We start from the raw sequence: 19,483 nt of genomic DNA, 5'->3' as shown, positions 1-19,483 counted from the left end.
ACTCAGAAAAGAGAAATGAAATTCTTACAGGTCCTTGGTGATAATTGAAACCTTTAGCAAGATTGTAGTTGTCATTGTCTAAGGCATTGTCATAAATTCCACAGTAAACCATATCACTGGAAAATCATTGAAATTTAGGTTAAAAAAAGATCAGACATTATACAGAAAGCATTAGAAAAATTTTTCAATAGCAAACGTAAGAGAAATAAGCAAATTTATTTTGTCTTCGAATCTATAGACTAAACTATCCATTTAACCTTAAAGGAGGACGCACTGAGTTCAGAGGCCTTTAATCATGTGTTAGGGAATGATTGACAAATAATTACTGGATAATACAAAAAAATCTAAGATAGTCAGGTATCTAGCCTTCAAGGAGTTAGCTTGACACTAAATATTAAAGTCAATTATTTCACTAGGCCTTTACTATATTTATAACAATTAAAATATACACAGAATAATTTAAATTAGTAAGCATTAAAAATAAAGTTTTACTAATTATTATATATTGGAAACTTTTCCATAAAGTTATTTTAAAATTGGTGTATTATCAGATTACAGATTGCAACTGAACACACATAATTTATACACACTTATAAACCAAAGTATTATAAACTTATTGAAACAGATAATGTAAGACAGTCTATACTGAGTTTAATTCATTATTACTTTTCATCTTTTTCTTTTAGTGAGAGACAGAACTAGCCACATAAGTAAGCTTTAACTGTGGCTTTTAGTTTTGACCAGCAGTTCTCAACGCCTCTGAAAATATGGAGAACAGCTCAGAATGCAGGTAAGCACACACATAAAATTTGCATCTCAAGACTGAAATGAGTACACAGTAAATTAGGAAAAATCTACAAAAGTAAGGGTACTATAGAAATGGGGCTCTCTCATATGCTGATATAGAAAGCAAATTGATGACAGATATCAAGGTTTATAGGAAAACAGTAAAACAGAATAGTCATTAAAAACTCAGCAAAAACCAAAAGTAGTAAAAGAAAGGAAATATAAATTGGCATAAACAAATAATCATAAAATAAAAACATATATTGGTTTAAATAAACACAGTGGTATAATTACATGGGAAGGATGGAAAGGGTTGGTGGAGAGGTGGGGATAGAGTTAATCTTCATCTCACATCACAAGAAGTAAACAAATAATGTCTAATACTTAAAAAAATCAAGAAACAGCCACATACACATCTTATTGAGAAATATGGAAGGAACTACTAGGAGTAACAACTTAGAAAATAAAGATTGTCTCTGAGGAGACAATATGTCCATACTGCCAATGTCCATAATAATTATTACTTTTACAATCAGAAAAAAATATGCCTTAGAAAATTTTGATAATGTATTAGTTTTATAAACTTAAAACTCTCTTTATTGGTTATTGAATACAGGACAGCCAATGGCATTTTGAACACAGATTTTTTTTTTTTTTAAAGATTTTATTTTTTCCTTTTTCTCCCCAAAGCCCCCCGGTACATAGTTGTGTATTCTTTGTTGTGGGTCCTTCTAGTTGTGGCATGTGGGACGCTGCCTCAGCGTGGTCTGATGAGCAGTGTCATGTCCGCGCCCAGGATTCGAACCAATGAAACACTGGGCCGCCTACAGCGGAGCGCGCGAACCTAACCACTCGGCCACGGGGCCAGCCCCTGAACACAGATGTTTAATGAAGACACAGAAGGTATTTTTAAAAACTCAGTTCAAATGCAATTTTAGCGATTTTATTGACAAGCAAAAACATTATGATTGATGCAACATAATATCAACATTCTTGGTACTTATACTCCAACTTACTCTGGACTCCAAGTTTTAATGCCAAGATTAAGTATAATTATATATTAAGTATGATATGAACAACATTCTTAATATTTATATTCTAACTTACTCTGGATCCAAAGTTTTCATGCCAAGGGGACCAAGCAATTTTTTTTCTGCAATCTCCAAAGCTTTCCATGCTTTTTCTGGGGTAAACAGCTCAGGGGCCTAATGAATGTCAAAAAGAAACACACAAACTTTTTAAGATCATAGAATAATTAGTTTCCAACCAAAGTGGAACATAAACTACTCATAAACGTGGAAAAGAATGAAAACTATTTAAAAATACAATATGGGTCAGAATTCAAGTGCAGATGCCTAACCAGATCTAATCCCATGAGGCTGACTTGCAAGCACTGTTCCTGGCCTTAGAAGTCAGGGAGGTTGTTAGAGGTGATTATTTCCTCATGTTATTTCGAGACAGTGTACCAGCTCCAAAAGGAAGCTGCCAAGCTAAATGAAGGCAGAACACACTTAACCCATCTAATTCATTCTTCAGAAGATTTACAATAGCTTCGTTTAAGTATATCCGGTAACCATTTTTTGCTTCTGAGGTCATAATAAAATACAGAAGGACTTGCACTTCAACAGCGTGAGTAAATTTACTTGTGATATGGAGAAGGAGAGAAAGCATTGGTGACTAAGGATCTGCATTAATTTTAATGGTTAAATGAAACCAAATGCACACTGAACCGAAGCTACCTTTACGTACCATTCTACTATAATTAACAGTACTATGTTTAGTACTCTTTTTGACAAAGTGGAGACAGCTAGGCAGGCATGGAGGGAGATATATCTCCTCTAGTCTACCACTATTTTATTTACTATTGCAGTTTATTTTTCCACCAAGTAGAGATAAAATAACGAGAGTCTAGACTTTTTGGCTAGATGGAACTAATTACAGCAATACAACAAAGAGCACAGAAGGTGAGTTGAAGCTACCCACATTAGTTCACTGTCTGGATCTTTCCAACTAGTGTGCTGAGACACTGGTCATGGCAGAGGTGTGCTGAAATACAGATGCTCTCAGCTGGCAAGGCAGTTGGGTGGGGCCTGGGGCTGACTGAAGCAGCTGGATCCGGCACAAGCAACCTAATCCGTTCAGCCCAGTGTGCTGTACAAAGATCATCATTTTCTATGTGTGCTATGATGTCAAAGACCTTGGGAAGCATTTCATTAGTCACATCCCTTATTTTCTATTTTCTGATACCAAATGTTATAGGTTAAGGGAGATATGCATAATGCTTTATTGATCAGAAAAGACTATAAAACTAGATAGTAAACCATATACTTTTTAGCAATTAAATGAATTTAAAAACAAAGGGGAATGAAGAACTAAATAAATCTTATCACAACATTTTTGAAATTTGAAAATAACAAACAAAACACTTACTACGACCATTGCTATGGTAAAATTAGGCCTGAGCTGGTAGTCACACCAAGGGCTTGATGCTCCATAACTATCTTTGTATATGCCACGTTTGTGAACCAGCTCAGGATGCTTTTCGTTAAAATCTGAAGGGTCTTCTGACACATGAAATAGCTTTTCAAAGTTGTCTTGTATTTTTCTGTTCCACTCATCATATGAGACTGTCACAAACTTTCCTGAAACATGACAAAAGACTCGTCAGCTTTAAGCATTTGAAGAAATCCATACATTTAGTTATAGCCAAAGAATAATATTTAGGCAATAAATTATCCAAATTTTGAAAGTGTCAGGGTCTTTTGAAGGGCACTAGCTTGAAATTTAAAATTATCTTTCACTATATTACCAAAAAAGGGTTAGACTCCAGCAAATGAGCCCTAATTTGTCTTTGTATCACTCGTATATGTTTGATAAAGTTACCTTTATTGAGCACTTGAAATGAGGCTAGTCTGAATTGAGATGTGCCAGAAGTATGAAAGATTTCTAAGACTTAGTACTCCCCAAGAAGAATGTAAAACAGTTCATGAAAAACTTCATATTGATTACATGTTGAAATAATATTTAGCATATATTGAGTCAATAAAATATATTCTTATAATTAATTTTACCTGTTTCTTACTTTTTAAAAATGTGGGTACTAGAAAATTTAAAATTATGTATATGGCTTAAGTTATATTTCTATTGGACAGCACAGTTCTCAAAAAAGAGATGTAAAACTTTCATAATTGTTCACAAAAACACAGCTTACTCACAGTCATGCTGAGGTAAAAGAAAAGCACAAAAAGACAATAACTACGATGCTTTTCATATCTCAGTTCAAAGTTGCTATAAAAATATGGTTAGTAACCAGGTTTGTTATACTTTTCATACTAGTAAATTAATGGTTTTTCTTTCTTCTTAAACTTAAGGGTTTTCTAATCTTAGATCATTGAGTCAAATGATGATAACGTAGGTTAAGAATAAAGAAAGAACATTCTAAGTTTCTTTGTAAATAAAATGAACAGCTTACCATGTCTTTTTACTCTGACTTCATGATAAGGGAAAATATTTTTTCGGGATAATTCCAGCAACCAACGAACGGCAGATTTACTCAGGCCCACAATTTCCACAGCAGACCCATCTCTAAAATTAAATTTTATTCTGTGAGTTGGAGTCATTTAAGCACTATTTAAAGGGTATTCAATAAACAATTTTGGTGAATTATATAACTAATGTATTACAAAAACAATTATCTAAAAAAAAGCCCTCGCTTTACAGGAATGTGTATTGCACATAAAAGAAATCTCTCCTTTTACCATTTTGCCATTGCTTACATTCCTAATATATTTTTTAAAAATTCTATAAAGTAGAATGGGGATTATGGAGTAAAAGGAGATGGCAACTGGAAAAAGGTAGGAATAAGGAATCAGAGAATATTGAAATAGAATACCAAAGAAAAGACAGCAAACATGAGATATAGGAATGGAGAAAGCCAGGGAAGGTGGACACAAAAATTTAATTAAAAGCTAATTTTTAAGGAAAATGAAAGGGAAGTACAATATCCAATAATGTACCCAAATAAATAGATTTCAAAAAGAATTTGCAAAGGATGTAACAACAGCTAATACTAAATAATTTTTTTTGACAATTCTGACTGAAGATAAAATTTAGAATAAGAAAATAGTTTCTCAGACTTGACACCATATTAAGCATTTGAAATTATAAAAAGTGATGGGATAAAAGATTAAAAAATTTGGGGGGAAAAGTTTCAGAAAGTGAAAGGATTTCATAAAGGACAGGATAACTGACTGTTTTCTATGTTTACAAAAGATGGGCATAATGAAATGTTTTCAATGAAAGCACTTTAGGTTAAGAACATATCTTAACCACAGGGATAATGAGTCATAAAACTTTCCATTGAGGTGCTTGTAGAGAATCACCCCAGGAGAACTTACAGAAGAGAAAAGAGAGCTCTACTTGATGATTACACCAAGAGGATTGTGTATGTGTATATTAGGGGAGAGCGCGGGGGAAATGGAAGAGGAAGTGGGAAGGAGGAAGGGAGATTTTGACTGATTTAATATGAAGACTTTATTGTTAATAATAAAAGGTTCCACAAGTATGTGGTTTAAAAAAGGGTATAAACAGGGGCCGGCCCTGTGGTGTAGTGGTTAAGTTTGGCACGCTCTGCTTTGGTGGCCTGGGTTTGCAGGTTCAGATCCCAGCATCGACCTACACCATTAGTCAGCCATGTTGTGGTGGTGACCCACATATAAAGTGGAGGAAGACTGGCATAGATGTTAACTCAGAGCTAATCTTCCTCAAAAAAAAAAAGGTCCAATTATATAAGCACCATAAAATAAACATGACCTTGGAGTGGCCGGGATTCCTCTGTTTCTAGCTCTGTCACTTTCTCCCATTTTATCCATCCATGTGCCGCAATTGAAGCGATTGCCTCCATAAACAAATCCCGTTTCTTCATCAACTCCTGCAGTTATATTAAAACCTATAAAAGCAAAATAAAACATTTATAAATTTAAAAGGAATATAAATAGGACAACTACTCTGGAGAGCAATTTGGTAATACCTTAAAGGCTGAAGATGTGCATATACTACCTCATAGTAATTTCATTTCTAAATAGATACTCTAGAGAAACCCTTACCTATGTGCACATGGAGACACATATGAAGATATTCATTTCAACGGTGCTTGTATTATCAAGGAAATAAATAACTGCTGAGTAGAGAATGGATAAACACTGTGGTTTATTCATACAATGGAAAACTCTATACCATTTAGAATTAATGAACTGGATTTACACCAATGAAAATGGATAAATTCCAAAAACAAAATGATTGAGTAAATAAGTTGCAAAAGGATATGCATGATAAGATACTTTTTCTGTAAAAGTTTAAAATATAGACAATACTAATATTGTCAACCATGTATGTCTATATGGCTATGTCTAATGTCATAATATTTGTTTAAAACTTAAAAGCATATAAAGTAGTTATATATAGTGTATATATACACATTATACAATAGTATACAACATAATATACTGAATGTATACTATATAATATCCTGAATATATACTACATAGCCTATATCATATTTATATATACTCGAACACACATAAACACATAAAGTACAAAAACATACATGGAAACTGTAAACCCTGATTATAGGACAGTCATTAATTCTAAAGAGGGAGCAAAGAGACAGAAATGAAGCTTTAGATAAGTCTGTAATGGTTTCTTTCTTTCCAGAACAAAAGAGAAAGATCTGAAGAAAATGTGGCCAAATGTTAGTATCTAGTTTTAGTTCTAGGTTCAAAGGTATAATTTATATTATTTTCTATATATTGCAATGTTTCATAATTAAAATTAAAAACTAAAATAGTTCAGAGATGTCACAAAAATGTTCTTTAAATACAAAATCTATTTCTATTTAGTTACCTTGTGAAGGATAAAAAAAGTACCAGTGATTCTTACCAGCTCAATTAGGTATAAAATTGTTATCACTACAAACAATAAATTAACTAAAAGAGGTTTAATTATTATTTAAAATATAATTTAGAATATTATAATATAGTATATAACATAATAGGAATGTAGAAGGAATTTAGATTCCTGAGTCTACATCAAAATTTGCCACTGAGTCAGTCAGTTACTGGAAATATCTGGGATAGATCACTTAAAAAGCTTATTTTTTTATGTTAAAAACAATAGTATTTAAAAACAAGACCAGGGGAAAAAATCCATAATCCTATTACCCTAACAAAATTATTACATTTATATATTCCTTTCTGGTCTTTTTACGTAATAGTAATATTTTCATAAAAATATCACATCCAACTATTTTTTATGTATCAGATTAGACACCCATAGATTTTATGGTCCTTAATAGTTATAATTTGTAGAAATTACAAAATTTTTCATTCAAGTCAATATAAACATTTCCTGTTAGACATAATGGTTGTTTCATTCTTTTAGGTAATTATAAGCAATGTTAAGATCAATATCATTATGTAATACTATTTTTTTGTGTATTTTAGATTATTTCATGGGTTGGATTCCAAGAAGTGAAATATGTTCATGAAAAAAAATATGAATATTTTATGTCTCATAAAATATATTTGGATATATATATCCAAATTGATTTCCAAAAAGAATGAGTCAATTTACAATGCCATCAGTAGTATATGAATCCCTCTCAAAACTGACAACTGTTATCCTTGTTACCATTTGTTATGGGTTGAATTGTGTAAACCCTCAACTTCATAGTATTGAAGTCCTAACCCCTAATATCTCTGAATGTGACCTTATTTGGAGATAGGAATTTACAAAGTTAATCATGTTAAAATAAGGTCATTAGAAAGTAGGCCCGAATCCAACCCGACTGGTGTCCTTATAGGAAGAGGAAATTTGGACACAGACATTGCAGGGGAAGACGATGTGAAGTATATCTATTTTAACTCTGTACACAAATCAACCGTTTTACAAAAAGTATTTTCTAAAAGCCTAGGTTATAGAGACAGAGAGACAGACCATGGATGAAATCCTAGCTCTGTCACTTGGTAGCTGTGTGACTCTGGGCAAGCTACTCTGCTTCAGTCATCTTATCAATAAAAATGGGAGCAATATAACTCATTGATGCCCAATGGACCCGGGAGCGTTAAGTGGGAATAACACAGATAAAGCAGTTAGCACAGTGGCTAGCACATAGTAAGCACTCAATTACCAGAAATTATTGTTATATTATAAATGCAACCACCAAATTACCTTTCAAATTGCTGACAAAGATATAAATTTTATCTCTCTTCTACAAATTAATACCAAATCGGTAAGATCAGAAACTGTGTTAATCTTTTTCATGGTTATATTCTGAAGTTCTACACGTAAATAAAATATTTGTCAAATAAATCAACAATTACAAGGTTTAATTTCACCTCATCAGTAAATCTTTACTACGTGAAGCTATGTACCTTCATCCTTCATGTTTCGATCTATCTGTGGACCAGCATTCCTTTCTCGGAACTGTATGCCCTGCACATGTCTTTGCATAGCTTCCTGTATTACTTCAAACAATGGTTGATCCTGTTTGAGACATAATGAATGCTACCTTTGTTAGAAATTATATTTTTCTTATCTTCCCCCAAATCCCAAAACTTATGTTTTTTTTTTTTTAAGATTTTATTTTTTCCCTTTTTCTCCCCAAAACCCTCTGGTACATAGTTGTATATTCTTCGTTGTGGGTTCTTCTAGTTGTGGCATGTGGGACGCTGCCTCAGCGTGGTTCGATGAGCAGTGCCATGTCCGCGCCCAGGATTTGAACCAACGAAACACTGGGCCGCCTGCAGCGGAGCGCGTGAACTTAACCACTCGGCCACGGGGCCAGCCCCCCAAAACTTATGTTTTGTAAAAACATATATTTTCCTTTGGAGGGAGAAATGGGGATCAGGAGTGGGACCGGGGAAAGAAGCAGTTCCTATACACCAAATAATGCAGCTGATCTTTGGTATACGAATATTTAATATATTGTAGTTTTGACTATTCATGTTTGTGACATGAAATAATTTGTAATTTTGCTGACACATGAAAACAAATCTTGTGAGCTAACTAAAATAGTTTCTAATAGAGTGAACTGTTCAGTTAATAAATGAATCTAGCTTATTATGCAGAAATCTGAATTTTAATTTGGCATTACTGTTCCTATTCATCCACATACATAGTAATGGGGATAAATTCTACACTAAAGTGGTACTTTAGGTAAAAACTTTTTTTGACAAATGTTCTTTGAATAATTCATGATATAAACATCATGGGGACACAAATCTATGCTTGCCCTGAGGTAGTTTAGAAGTGTCCCACAGAAATACACCAAACAAACGATAACATAAAGGCAGATCAGAAGTGGCAAAAGCACAGTATTACTATATATTATTGACTGGGAAGAAACCACTCAAAAAAGTTATTTATTCTGCACTGGTCATAAGATAAACTCTGAACTCCCCGGATTGGTAGTCAAGGCTCTCCACAACGCAGTTCCCTCTCCCACAATCTCTTACTACCCTGCACGTGCCCTACACGAGAAGCCCAACTAGACCGAGCAGCATGTCCTAACTATGCTTCCACTCACCCTGCGTTTTATTATTTCTTTCATCTTTGATGTCTTCCCACAACTTTTCTCATCTCTGCTGAAATTCTACTCACTTTTTAAGGTTCAGTGTAGGTGAAATTAGCTGCTTTCTGAAGTCTTCCCTGAGACCCATCTACTAGATCATCTCTGTCCCTTTTATGAGACTACATAGCACTTCCCACACCTCTTTCTGCAGTGACCATGTTATATACACATCATCTCTTCACCGTGTTGCAAGCTCTTTAAGCAAGGAGCAAGGCTTATGTCTGCAGTCTCTCATGGTATGGCAAGGGCTAAGTATGTACCAATATTTGAAGAATTCTTAAGATTCGGATTCTACATTACACGTAGTTTCATATTAGAAGCTAAGTCATTTGTCAGGAAAAAAAATTATTTTAAAAAATGATTTTTACCACTGTGCCAGCAGACAAAGGAACAGAATCATCTGTAGGATACATTCTGGAAACCGGGCACCTGAGGATGTCCAGGCCATTTGGAACAATTTTACAGTAATCCTGAATACACTGTAGCCACCACCACACAGCATCTCGGCAATTGTATCTGGCGTGAGTTCCTTCACCCAGGAGATTAGGAATGAGACCGTGTCTCAGGGTGCCAGCAAATGCTAAAATAATATTCCTAAAACAACAGAATTAGGTGGATCATTTGACATGAAAACAATCACTCAAACCAACTGAAGTCACTTTTTATGACTATTACTTTGGATGCATTTTCACTCCTGCCCTTATTTCTTTGTATTTTCATGTACAAAGTAGTCATAATATGATAGAACAAACACTGAATTAAAAGTCAGAAACCCTGATCCCAGCCCCGGCTTTTTCTCTAACAATCTGTATAACTTACCCTCTTTGGGATAGTTTTTTCATCTGTGGAGTTAGGGATTGGACTGGCTAATTTTTAAGGTCCCTCACAGTTTTAGATTCTACTTCTGAAATCCTTGCTATTTCAAAATCTAAATAAGTAAGAATGTGAACTTCATTATTTTAAATAGTAGATACCAAGAGCAAAGCAAATATAGAAAAAAATAAACGAGTAAAAGCTTACCTTGAAAAACATGATTCATCAAAAAGTGGTAGAGGATACTTTATCTTTTAAATTGTTATTCTACTTTCATATACCAAATGACAACTTTTTAAGATGGCACGGCATTCTAGAGAGCGTGAAACTAAGAAATAAGACTGAGGTTTAAATCCTAGTGTTGCCATCTATATGACGTTGGAAAAGTCATTTAAAATGTCTAGGCCTCAGTGCTTTTTGGCTAAACCACTTAGAAATTTGATTGATTCTGTATCTCAGTGTAATGCCCATCTCTTAAATAATCGTGCAATAGGAAACTTTCTATCTTCTGCAGTACAAAAGTGTTAAGTGGACAGTGGCACTTCCAATCATAACCATCCAGAAGAATGTCATATACTTGGAAGTTGAATAAGAAGACCTCTGTGCACGAACGCCTCTACAGAGGGAGGAAATAGAAGTGTCTGTGGTAGAGAGAGCAATGTGTCCACCAAGAGGGCTTTCCTACATGTCCCAACCTCCGTACAGCGGTCAGGGCCAGATGACTGCATTCTAAGGCAAAAGAACGTGATGGAACTGACGTAGGTTAACTGCACGGAACAGGTGTATTTTCCCCAGACTCTTTCCCTCTCTGCCAGCTGACAGGAGAGGACTCGGAGGCCCTGGAAGATGGTAAATTCTCAAGATTGAAGGAGCCTGTATCCCTGAATTACTACGTGGAAAGCTGCCTCCTGAACACCTATATTAGATTAGAAGCAAGAAATAAATTTCATTTGTGAAAAGTGATTGAAATTTAAGAGTTTATAATTTACAGCAGCTCGCACAGCCCTAACAGATACATTATCTTCTGAGAATAATCTAGATCAGGAGTGGCAAACTTTTCTGTAAAGGGTCAGACAGTAAATATTTTAGGCTTTGTTGGCCATATATATGGTCTCAGTCATGTGTTCTTCTTCGTCTGTTTTTTTTTTTTTTTTTGTAAGGAAGATTGGCCCTTGAGCTAACATTCATTGTCAATCTTCCTCTTTTTGCTTGAGGAAGATTGTCCCTGAGCTAACATCTGTGCCAACCATCCTCTATTTCGTATGTGGGATGCTGCCACAGCATGGCTTGACAAGCAGTGTTTAGTTCCATGCTTGGGATCCAAACCTGCAAAACCCAGGCCGCCAAAGTGGAGTATGCGAACTTAACCACTATGCCACTGGGCCGGCCCCCTTCTTCTGTTTTAACGACTGTTTAAAAAGTTAGAAACCATTCTTTGCTCACAGGTCATAAAAAACAGGTGACAGGCCATAGTTTGCTGACCCTTGAACTAGACAGTCATGTAAAATTAAGAAGCAGAAATTTTTGGCACTACATAGAAGTGATAAGTGGGAGCCCAGATAACAATGAAAATAATAATAATGATTAAAAAACTAATATTTATGTAATGCTTAGCATGTAGCAGACACTGTTCTGGACAATTGAACTACATTAGCTCATTTAATCTTCACGAAAACCCTGTCAGATAAGTACTATAAGCATTTTACAGAAAGTGCAAAGAGGATAGATAACTTGTCAGTGGGTAGTTTGGAACCAGGATTAGAACCTGGCAGTCTGGCTCAAACCCACGTTCTTAACCACTACACTACGCTGAATGCTGATGTTCCATTTCCTGCTTCTTAGTCACAGTCATTCTGGGGCATTTGGGGAAGAAGCAAACAGCCTCCCAAATTTCTACAGCCCCAAAATGGTATCTTAAGTCAATAAGAAAAGGTCTTATGAGGTTAGCAAGGAAAAATATAATGCATTTCAGATGCCCACTTAAAAATTTTCAATTTTAAAAGGACCAAAAATAAAACTTTTGTCATTTGAAAAGGCCAACTTCAGTTATTTTTCTGATGACATCAAAACGAGGTATCATATACATGCTGTTTTTGCTAAAAAAACCTCGTAGAGCAGTGCTGTCAAACTTTAGCCTTAGGCTGCTGAAAATCTCCTGGAGCCCCTGCGAAAACACAGATTTCCACCTGCCAACTCTGCCCTCTCCACCCCCAGCTTTGGATTCAGGAGGTCCGGCCTAGGGACCAAGAATTCACATTTCTAACAAGCTCTCAGATGATGGTGACACTGCTGATTTGTGGAACACACTTTGAGTGGCACTGCTGTGGAGCTTTTCTGTTCTACCTCTGATAAATTCATTCGTATTATTGTGACATAAGAAAACACCATTTAGGGGGCCAGCTCTGTGGCCGAGTGTTTAAGTTCGCACACTCCGCTTCGGTGGCTCAGGGTTTCGCTGGTTCGGATCCGGGAAGCAGACATGACACTGCTCATCAGGCCATGCTGAGGTGGGGTCCCACATAGTACAATCAGAGGCACTCACAACTAGAATATACAACCATGTACTGAGGGATTTTGGGGAGAAGAAGAAAAAGAAAAAAAGAAGAAGATTGGCAACATATGTTAGCTCAGGTGCCAATCTTTCAAAAAAAAAAAAAGAAAACACCATTTTAAGTCTAGAAAACATAAAACTGGAGGTTACATGGCCTGACAACAAATAGAGGAAAACCTGTTATTATAATTCTTCCTACAGTACTCAGTCAGAGAGCCAGCAATGTTTTCATTATAAACGGACAAAAATGATAGACTTTCAAATTTTACCTAAAAGTTTATCTGAGTTCTCATATGTTACTTAATTCAGGCATAGAAATTTTACTCTTTAGTGAGTGATGTTAGTAACACAGTTACACAGTTTTTACTTTTACTGACATAAATGAGCAAATGCTGAAGATATCCTGACCTGTAACATGAGAGACTAGAATTTAGTAACTGCAAAGATTTTCACTCCTTTGAAATTCTATGATCCTATTAAATGAACATGCAAAAAATAAAATAAAAAAACACTTAAGGAAAACATGCCTCCCAAATGTTGAGAATAGATGGATTTGAAGGAAACTTTGAAGAGCACGTGAAGAACACGCAGGCATAAACTTGCACTGCAATGTTTTAGAGATCTCCTACCTGGCCTCCAAATAGCGGCCCGTAACCAGCAGCAGACCTCTGAGCGCAATGAAGGTATCCCTTCCCCAGCAGCGGAAAATGCCAGCAGAAAAATGAGGTAAGCCTAACAGGAAGCACAACAAAGTAATGTGTTAATCTTAATAACATATGCCAGCCTTTGGACACTATTACTATGGAGCAGTTGGTCTAAACCTGGGGGACCACAGGCCTGAGCTAGAGGGAGTCTGCAAATCCTCTAAAATTATCGGCAAAATGCTCGTCTATACTCATGACTACTTTTGTACAATGAAATTCCAGATTCTTATCAGATCCTTCCACGAATCTGTGACTCAAGAGAGATTAAGAACCAGGGCTGGAGGGGCTGGCCCCGTGGCCGAGTGGTTAAGTTCACGCGCTCCGCTGCAGGCGGCCCAGTGTTTCGTTGGTTCGAATCCTGGGCGCGGACATGGCACTGCTCATCAAACCACGCTGAGGCAGTGTCCCACATGCCACAACTAGAAGGACCCACAATGAGGAATATATACAACTATGTACCGGGGGACTTGGGGAGAAAAAGGAAAGAATAAAATCTTAAAAAAAAAAAAAAAAGAACCAGGGCTGGAGAGGGGTGCCTATCTGAATCGACTCGAATGTGTGAGTCTTTTAACACAGACAATAAAACTAAAGATTAAAATCAGAGATCAAATAGTTAACACATAAACACTTAATATAATGTTAATGATATATTTGAAAAGATCCTACCTGCAATTTATAGGCAACAAATTAATCTAAATGAAATTATTACCTTAATATGCAATTAAATATTAATCTATTACTCGAGTTAAACTTTATTACTAAATTTCCCATTAATTCAAAACAACTTAAAAGTGTTACACTTTGTTATCCAGAAACAGTTTTTACAGATGAAAACAAGGATTTCAGCTGCCAAATAACTTGAACATTCTAGGTACTTGTAGCCTTTATGCATGAGATAAAATAGGACGGCTGATGGATAAAATCTAAAATTTTACTTTTAGATTGAGTTTGGTTTCTTGTCAAATGTGTAAAGAAATACAATTGTTATCTGTATTTGTAATAAAAACAAAAAAGTAGTAGGAAAGTAAAACAAAGGCAAATGGCATTTCACTCAAAAAAAGAACTATGCTAAAGCATAAATATAACAAATATTTCAGGAAGGGAAACTTGAGGACACAAATAAAATGTACACAGCATTCATTCATAACTAACTTCCAAGCACTTAACACTATCTGACATTATCTTGTTTGTTTGTTTCCTGGTTTGTTGAATGAATGATTGTCCTTTCCAGTAGAAAATCAGATCCACGATAACAGAAACCTCATCTTCCTTGTTTACCAAAGTATATCTATCATTGAAAATTGTAACTGGTACATTATAAAAATTTACTGAATGAATAAAATAAGAGACTAATTATAAAAGGTAAATCTAGAGGTGAAAGAATTTGACTAAGATAAAAGAAAAGTTTGGTAATTTCTAAGTGTACTTCACAATTGAAGTTTCTGCTTACTGGGTCTTCACCTTCCTGGAGATCAGAAATTATTTTCTTCTGTTAAGAAAGATCAGAACTAAAGGTAACATTAGACATTTCTCTTTATATTGCCTCCAAAATAATGGTACAAAATTTCCATAAATGGTTTGTGTATTATTTATACATGGTTGATATATATGGCTTATATATGGTTGATGATGATAATTTTGATGATGACGATGATGATGACAACAGCTAACATATATATAGCACTCTGTGCCACACAGACTTCCTGGTACTTTAATTCATTTAACACCCTGTATGAAATATAAGTATAGATAGATTCAAAGGTGAGTTTAAGTTGGTATGTCTTAAAACACAGGTAGTATGTCTTTGTTAAATGGTCAAAACCATAAAATTTCTAGCACTCATATGTGGAAATGTTTGTATAACTTTTTGACCTCTAAGACTATATGACTTATAGATTACATATCTTCTGAGTGATTCCTACTTTATCATTATTATAAAAGTCTACAATTATAATTCTTTTTCACTACTGTCACCAAAGGAAGGTATACTTGGCCTTGGTATTATTCATTTTAAAATGAACCCGAAAAACATATCTGCAAGTCTGAGTATATTTTGTTAGTATGGAGTATATAAAACAATCCCTTGGGATGCTAGATGTAAGTATCAGAACTTCTATTTATATTTATCAACTTACCTTTTTAGTTTCTATTTTTGTTTTATCGTGTACCTGATATATATCAGGGATCATAACTTACATAAGCATATCATTTATGATATCAGTATATTTATTTTGGGAGTGCTTAACAACAGCAGTGCATGATCAAACATGTTAAGATCACTATCTTATGTACAAGGCTTTTAAACAGTAGGCTTTAAAACCAAATTCTGCATATCAAATTTTTTTTGCCATGATGGCCCAGTTCAGTTTTATAAGCATCTGCATGAATTCACAGGGGAAAGATAAGGACCAGAAGGAAATCAAATAGATCAAATCAAATTAAATCAAATAAAAAAATTTGAGTGAAAATCTAAAACACAATTACATAATTAAGACATTCAGAGGGTTCACATGATCACTCTAAATAAAAAGTTAATTTCTTTTTTAGTTGTTGGGTCTCACCAAGTCATTTTTCTTGATCTAAGCAGAGGCAAATTTAAGGGTAAAAAGAGGAAATCATATTTACAATACTATTACTTTCATCTTACAATCTGGTATTTTTCAGTTTAGTTTGGAAAGTTCTGTACTTCAGTGGCCTCAAATGTTAAGTACTTTCTAGAAATAGCTTGAAATATATTAAAGAGAAAACAAAAGGCTGTCCTTTGCCTATTTTGCTTACTTAGATGTTACTTGTTTCAGGCTTTATTACTACTTCCAGGAAAGGATGCCAACAAATATAGCTGAAAACATTTGACTGCAATTAGACACAATAAAAAATCACTTAACGTTTGTTTTCTTTTTGTAACTTGTAGAGGACCTATATACATAATCTCTTGGCAATAACAAGGTTGGGTTAAGTTTTAAAAATTGGGAAAGAAGTATAACATAATTGAAAAAGGGTAGTAAAACAAATCTGGTAAGAAAATACAAACTGTCAATAGCGGGAAAAAAATAAAAACATGCTGAAGAAAAAAATTAACCAGCCACAATAAAAAATGCACATAAATGCCTGTTGCACAGTCATAATTAAATAGTAAGCATGGTTACTCTTTTTACAAGTGAATATCTATGAAATTTTACTAAGCAGTAACATAAAATCTTGAATAACATCATGAGTTTTTTTTAAGTAATTGTTTCCCCATAACTTTTCCCCTTGGAATAATATTGATTTACACATCTTAACCTTGTATGTAATTTCTTACCTGCAGCTAGAGACCCACAACACTGCTCCTTTTCTTTTGTGATCTCATTTACTCTATATGGTAGATCCGTAAGGGAAGGTGAAAGAAGTGGCAGAGAAGGGAATTTTCCTACTCCACACATTTGGACTGAACCCAGAGAAAGGTGTTTCACAAAGGTAGAACCATTCTGAACAAAGCTGGAACAAAGGGATGGAGCTTAAAATATTATTTGTACAAATGCAAAAATTTTTATTTATTTTTAAAAAATGTTATTGTGGTAAGAACACTTGAGATCTACCCTCTTAGATTTTTAAGTGTATAATACAATATTGTTATTTTATTTATAGGCACAATGCTGTACAGCATATATGTAAAACTTATTCATGTTGCATAACTGAAATTTTATACCCATTGATTCAAAAGTTTTTAGCAGTATTATTTTACTTGGTTCCTTTCCTTCAAATAATCCTTCTACACAAATGTGTAACAATGGTAACATCACGTGGAAGAAATTTTCAGTTTGGTTAGGTTTCAGAACTGCTTTCATTTCACCCAATATTCTAGCGAGCGTTGAGTCTAAGTCCTGTTGTGAAACAAACGGTAGGACTGAAGTTTAGTTCTTTCTGAAATTATCCTCAAATCGATTTGGTGGCTCTTCACTAGCACATCATGATCTGTGTTTTCATTTCAGGGAAATTCATCATTAAAGGCAAATTTCATTCATAATAATAGCAGAATATTTTTTCTTTTAATTAATGCACAATTAGAAAAGAACTGTGTATGTATATTCTAAAAATTGTACCCATTACTTAAGTCAAGGAACAAATAGAAACAACATAAAACAACTACATTTTCCCATAAACATATTTCTATAGCTTTATAGAACAGATTTTAATACCTGAGTTTATTTTTGTATGCTCCAGATTAAAGGATGCTAATAAATTTACTATCCACTTACACAAATTTTCAGTTCTATGAGTCTTTGACAGTTCCTCAATAAAATGCTTTTAAGAGTATGCATAAACTGACTCTGATATGGTTTCTACAAAGACATGCCTATTTACTCAAGCTTTGTTGGGCATACCTTGACATCTGCTTCCATGCTATATCCAGGAGAGTGGTGTATGCACCAATTAATATAGCATCAAAGTAACATGGAATAAGATAACGGGGGATCTGCTTCAGGTAGAGGAACATAGCCTGCAACCATTTACCAACCTGTTGTAAAAAATAATTTAAAAAGTTAATTTGGTTTGTTTACAGGCAAGGTGTATTTTAAGAGGTAAATCCAAACATGCAACCCTACTATCTAGTAATCTATCAACTGTATTTCCATTTATTAGAAATGAAGGATGATAAAGAATGCAGGACAATGTTTCAGGTTAGAAAACAATATAAATATTTTATATAGCATAGTAATATAGTTCTTACTGTGCCCTTGTTTTTTTGGACTAGAATATAGCTTTACTCACTTCAGCAATAGTTCCTGATCGTGAAATAAGCCGGTTACTGACATAGTCAATCATCCAATCTCCAGATCTCAAATTGTCACAAAAGGGATGCCCCAAGTCATTCCTTGGTCTTATTTCTGCCAATATGGACATTAATCCTGAAAATTCAGAGAAATATCATGCTATATTATTGGCAGAGGTAATACATTCCCATAGCCTGGGCTGCTGCTAGTCTCTCATGATTTGGAGTGAACACATATTGAGGTAGACACAAGGGCTGCGTAGTCCACTTTCCAGGGCTGGAGATAACAGTGGAAACACTGGCTTGAACCAAGCTACACAGGCACACTGAAGGGGGCTACTGTCACAGGGGCTTAATTCCAAGGTTCCTATCTTCTGAGACTGGTCTTGTTCTTTTCGATTTTAATGTTATAATATCTAAAGGCAACTGCATGGTTTCCCTGCCTAAGGCATCTGGGGGAAGAAAATTGATAAGTTTGTGTCTTTTTTTTTTTTTTTTTTTTTTAAAGATTTTATTTTTTCCTTTTTCTCCCCAAAGCCCCCCAGTACATAGTTGTGTATTCTTGGTTGTGGGTTCCTCTAGTTGTGGCATGTGGGACGCCGCCTCAGCGTGGTTTGACGAGCAGTGCCATGTCCGCGCCCAGGATTCGAACCGTCGAAACACTGGGCCGCCTGCAGCGGAGCGCGCGAACTTAACCACTCGGCCACGGGGCCAGCCCCAATAAGTTTGTGTCTTTTCATATTGAAAAGTTGTAGATTCATTAATGTTTAGGCAAGATTTAAGAAAATCATAGAGCCATTTTCAGAGAGAGCAAGAGCATCTATGGTGTTAAGAATAAAGCCAGCTTTGGAAAGAATCTTTGAAATATAACAGGAGGTACTTGGAATTAAAGTATCAAAGTGAGGTATGCAGGAATATTCTCAAGTAATACTCAAATAGAAGCATTAGATTCCTATGCATATATAGCAGATTCTGTTATTTCAATGACAGAACAATAGTACTTCTTTCATTACTCAATAAAGTAATAATTTCCATCTTAAAAAAATTATATTGGCTTCACTGTCTTCACTTAGCTTAATGACGGGGATATGTTCTGAGAAATGTGGCATTAGGCGATTTCATCAATATGCAAACATCGAGTGCACTTACACAAACCTGATGATAGCCTACTACACATCTAGGCTGTACGGTACTAATCTTATAGGACCACTATCATACATGTGGTCCATTGTTGACTGAAACATCAT

General features: G+C 34.8%; 1 protein-coding gene across 1 annotated transcript in view; it reads right to left on the bottom strand.

Annotated features, from left to right (window-relative positions):
- Positions 1–19,483, bottom strand: part of AGL (amylo-alpha-1, 6-glucosidase, 4-alpha-glucanotransferase) — a 68,920-nt gene that overhangs the window by 11,409 nt on the left and 38,028 nt on the right. The window contains 11 exon segments of the mRNA XM_046645805.1: positions 29–116; positions 1,894–1,991; positions 3,217–3,428; positions 4,259–4,371; positions 5,599–5,734; positions 8,217–8,328; positions 9,784–10,009; positions 13,409–13,511; positions 16,785–16,960; positions 17,848–17,981; positions 18,236–18,372. Of these exon segments, the coding sequence (XP_046501761.1) occupies positions 29–116; positions 1,894–1,991; positions 3,217–3,428; positions 4,259–4,371; positions 5,599–5,734; positions 8,217–8,328; positions 9,784–10,009; positions 13,409–13,511; positions 16,785–16,960; positions 17,848–17,981; positions 18,236–18,372 (1,535 nt within the window).

This window comes from Equus quagga, chromosome 18 (genome assembly GCF_021613505.1).
Source record: "Equus quagga isolate Etosha38 chromosome 18, UCLA_HA_Equagga_1.0, whole genome shotgun sequence".
In the NCBI taxonomy this organism is placed as follows: domain Eukaryota; kingdom Metazoa; phylum Chordata; class Mammalia; order Perissodactyla; family Equidae; genus Equus; species Equus quagga.
The sequence above is the reverse complement of the archived record's forward strand: the minus strand, read 5'-3'. Positions and strand labels throughout refer to the sequence as shown.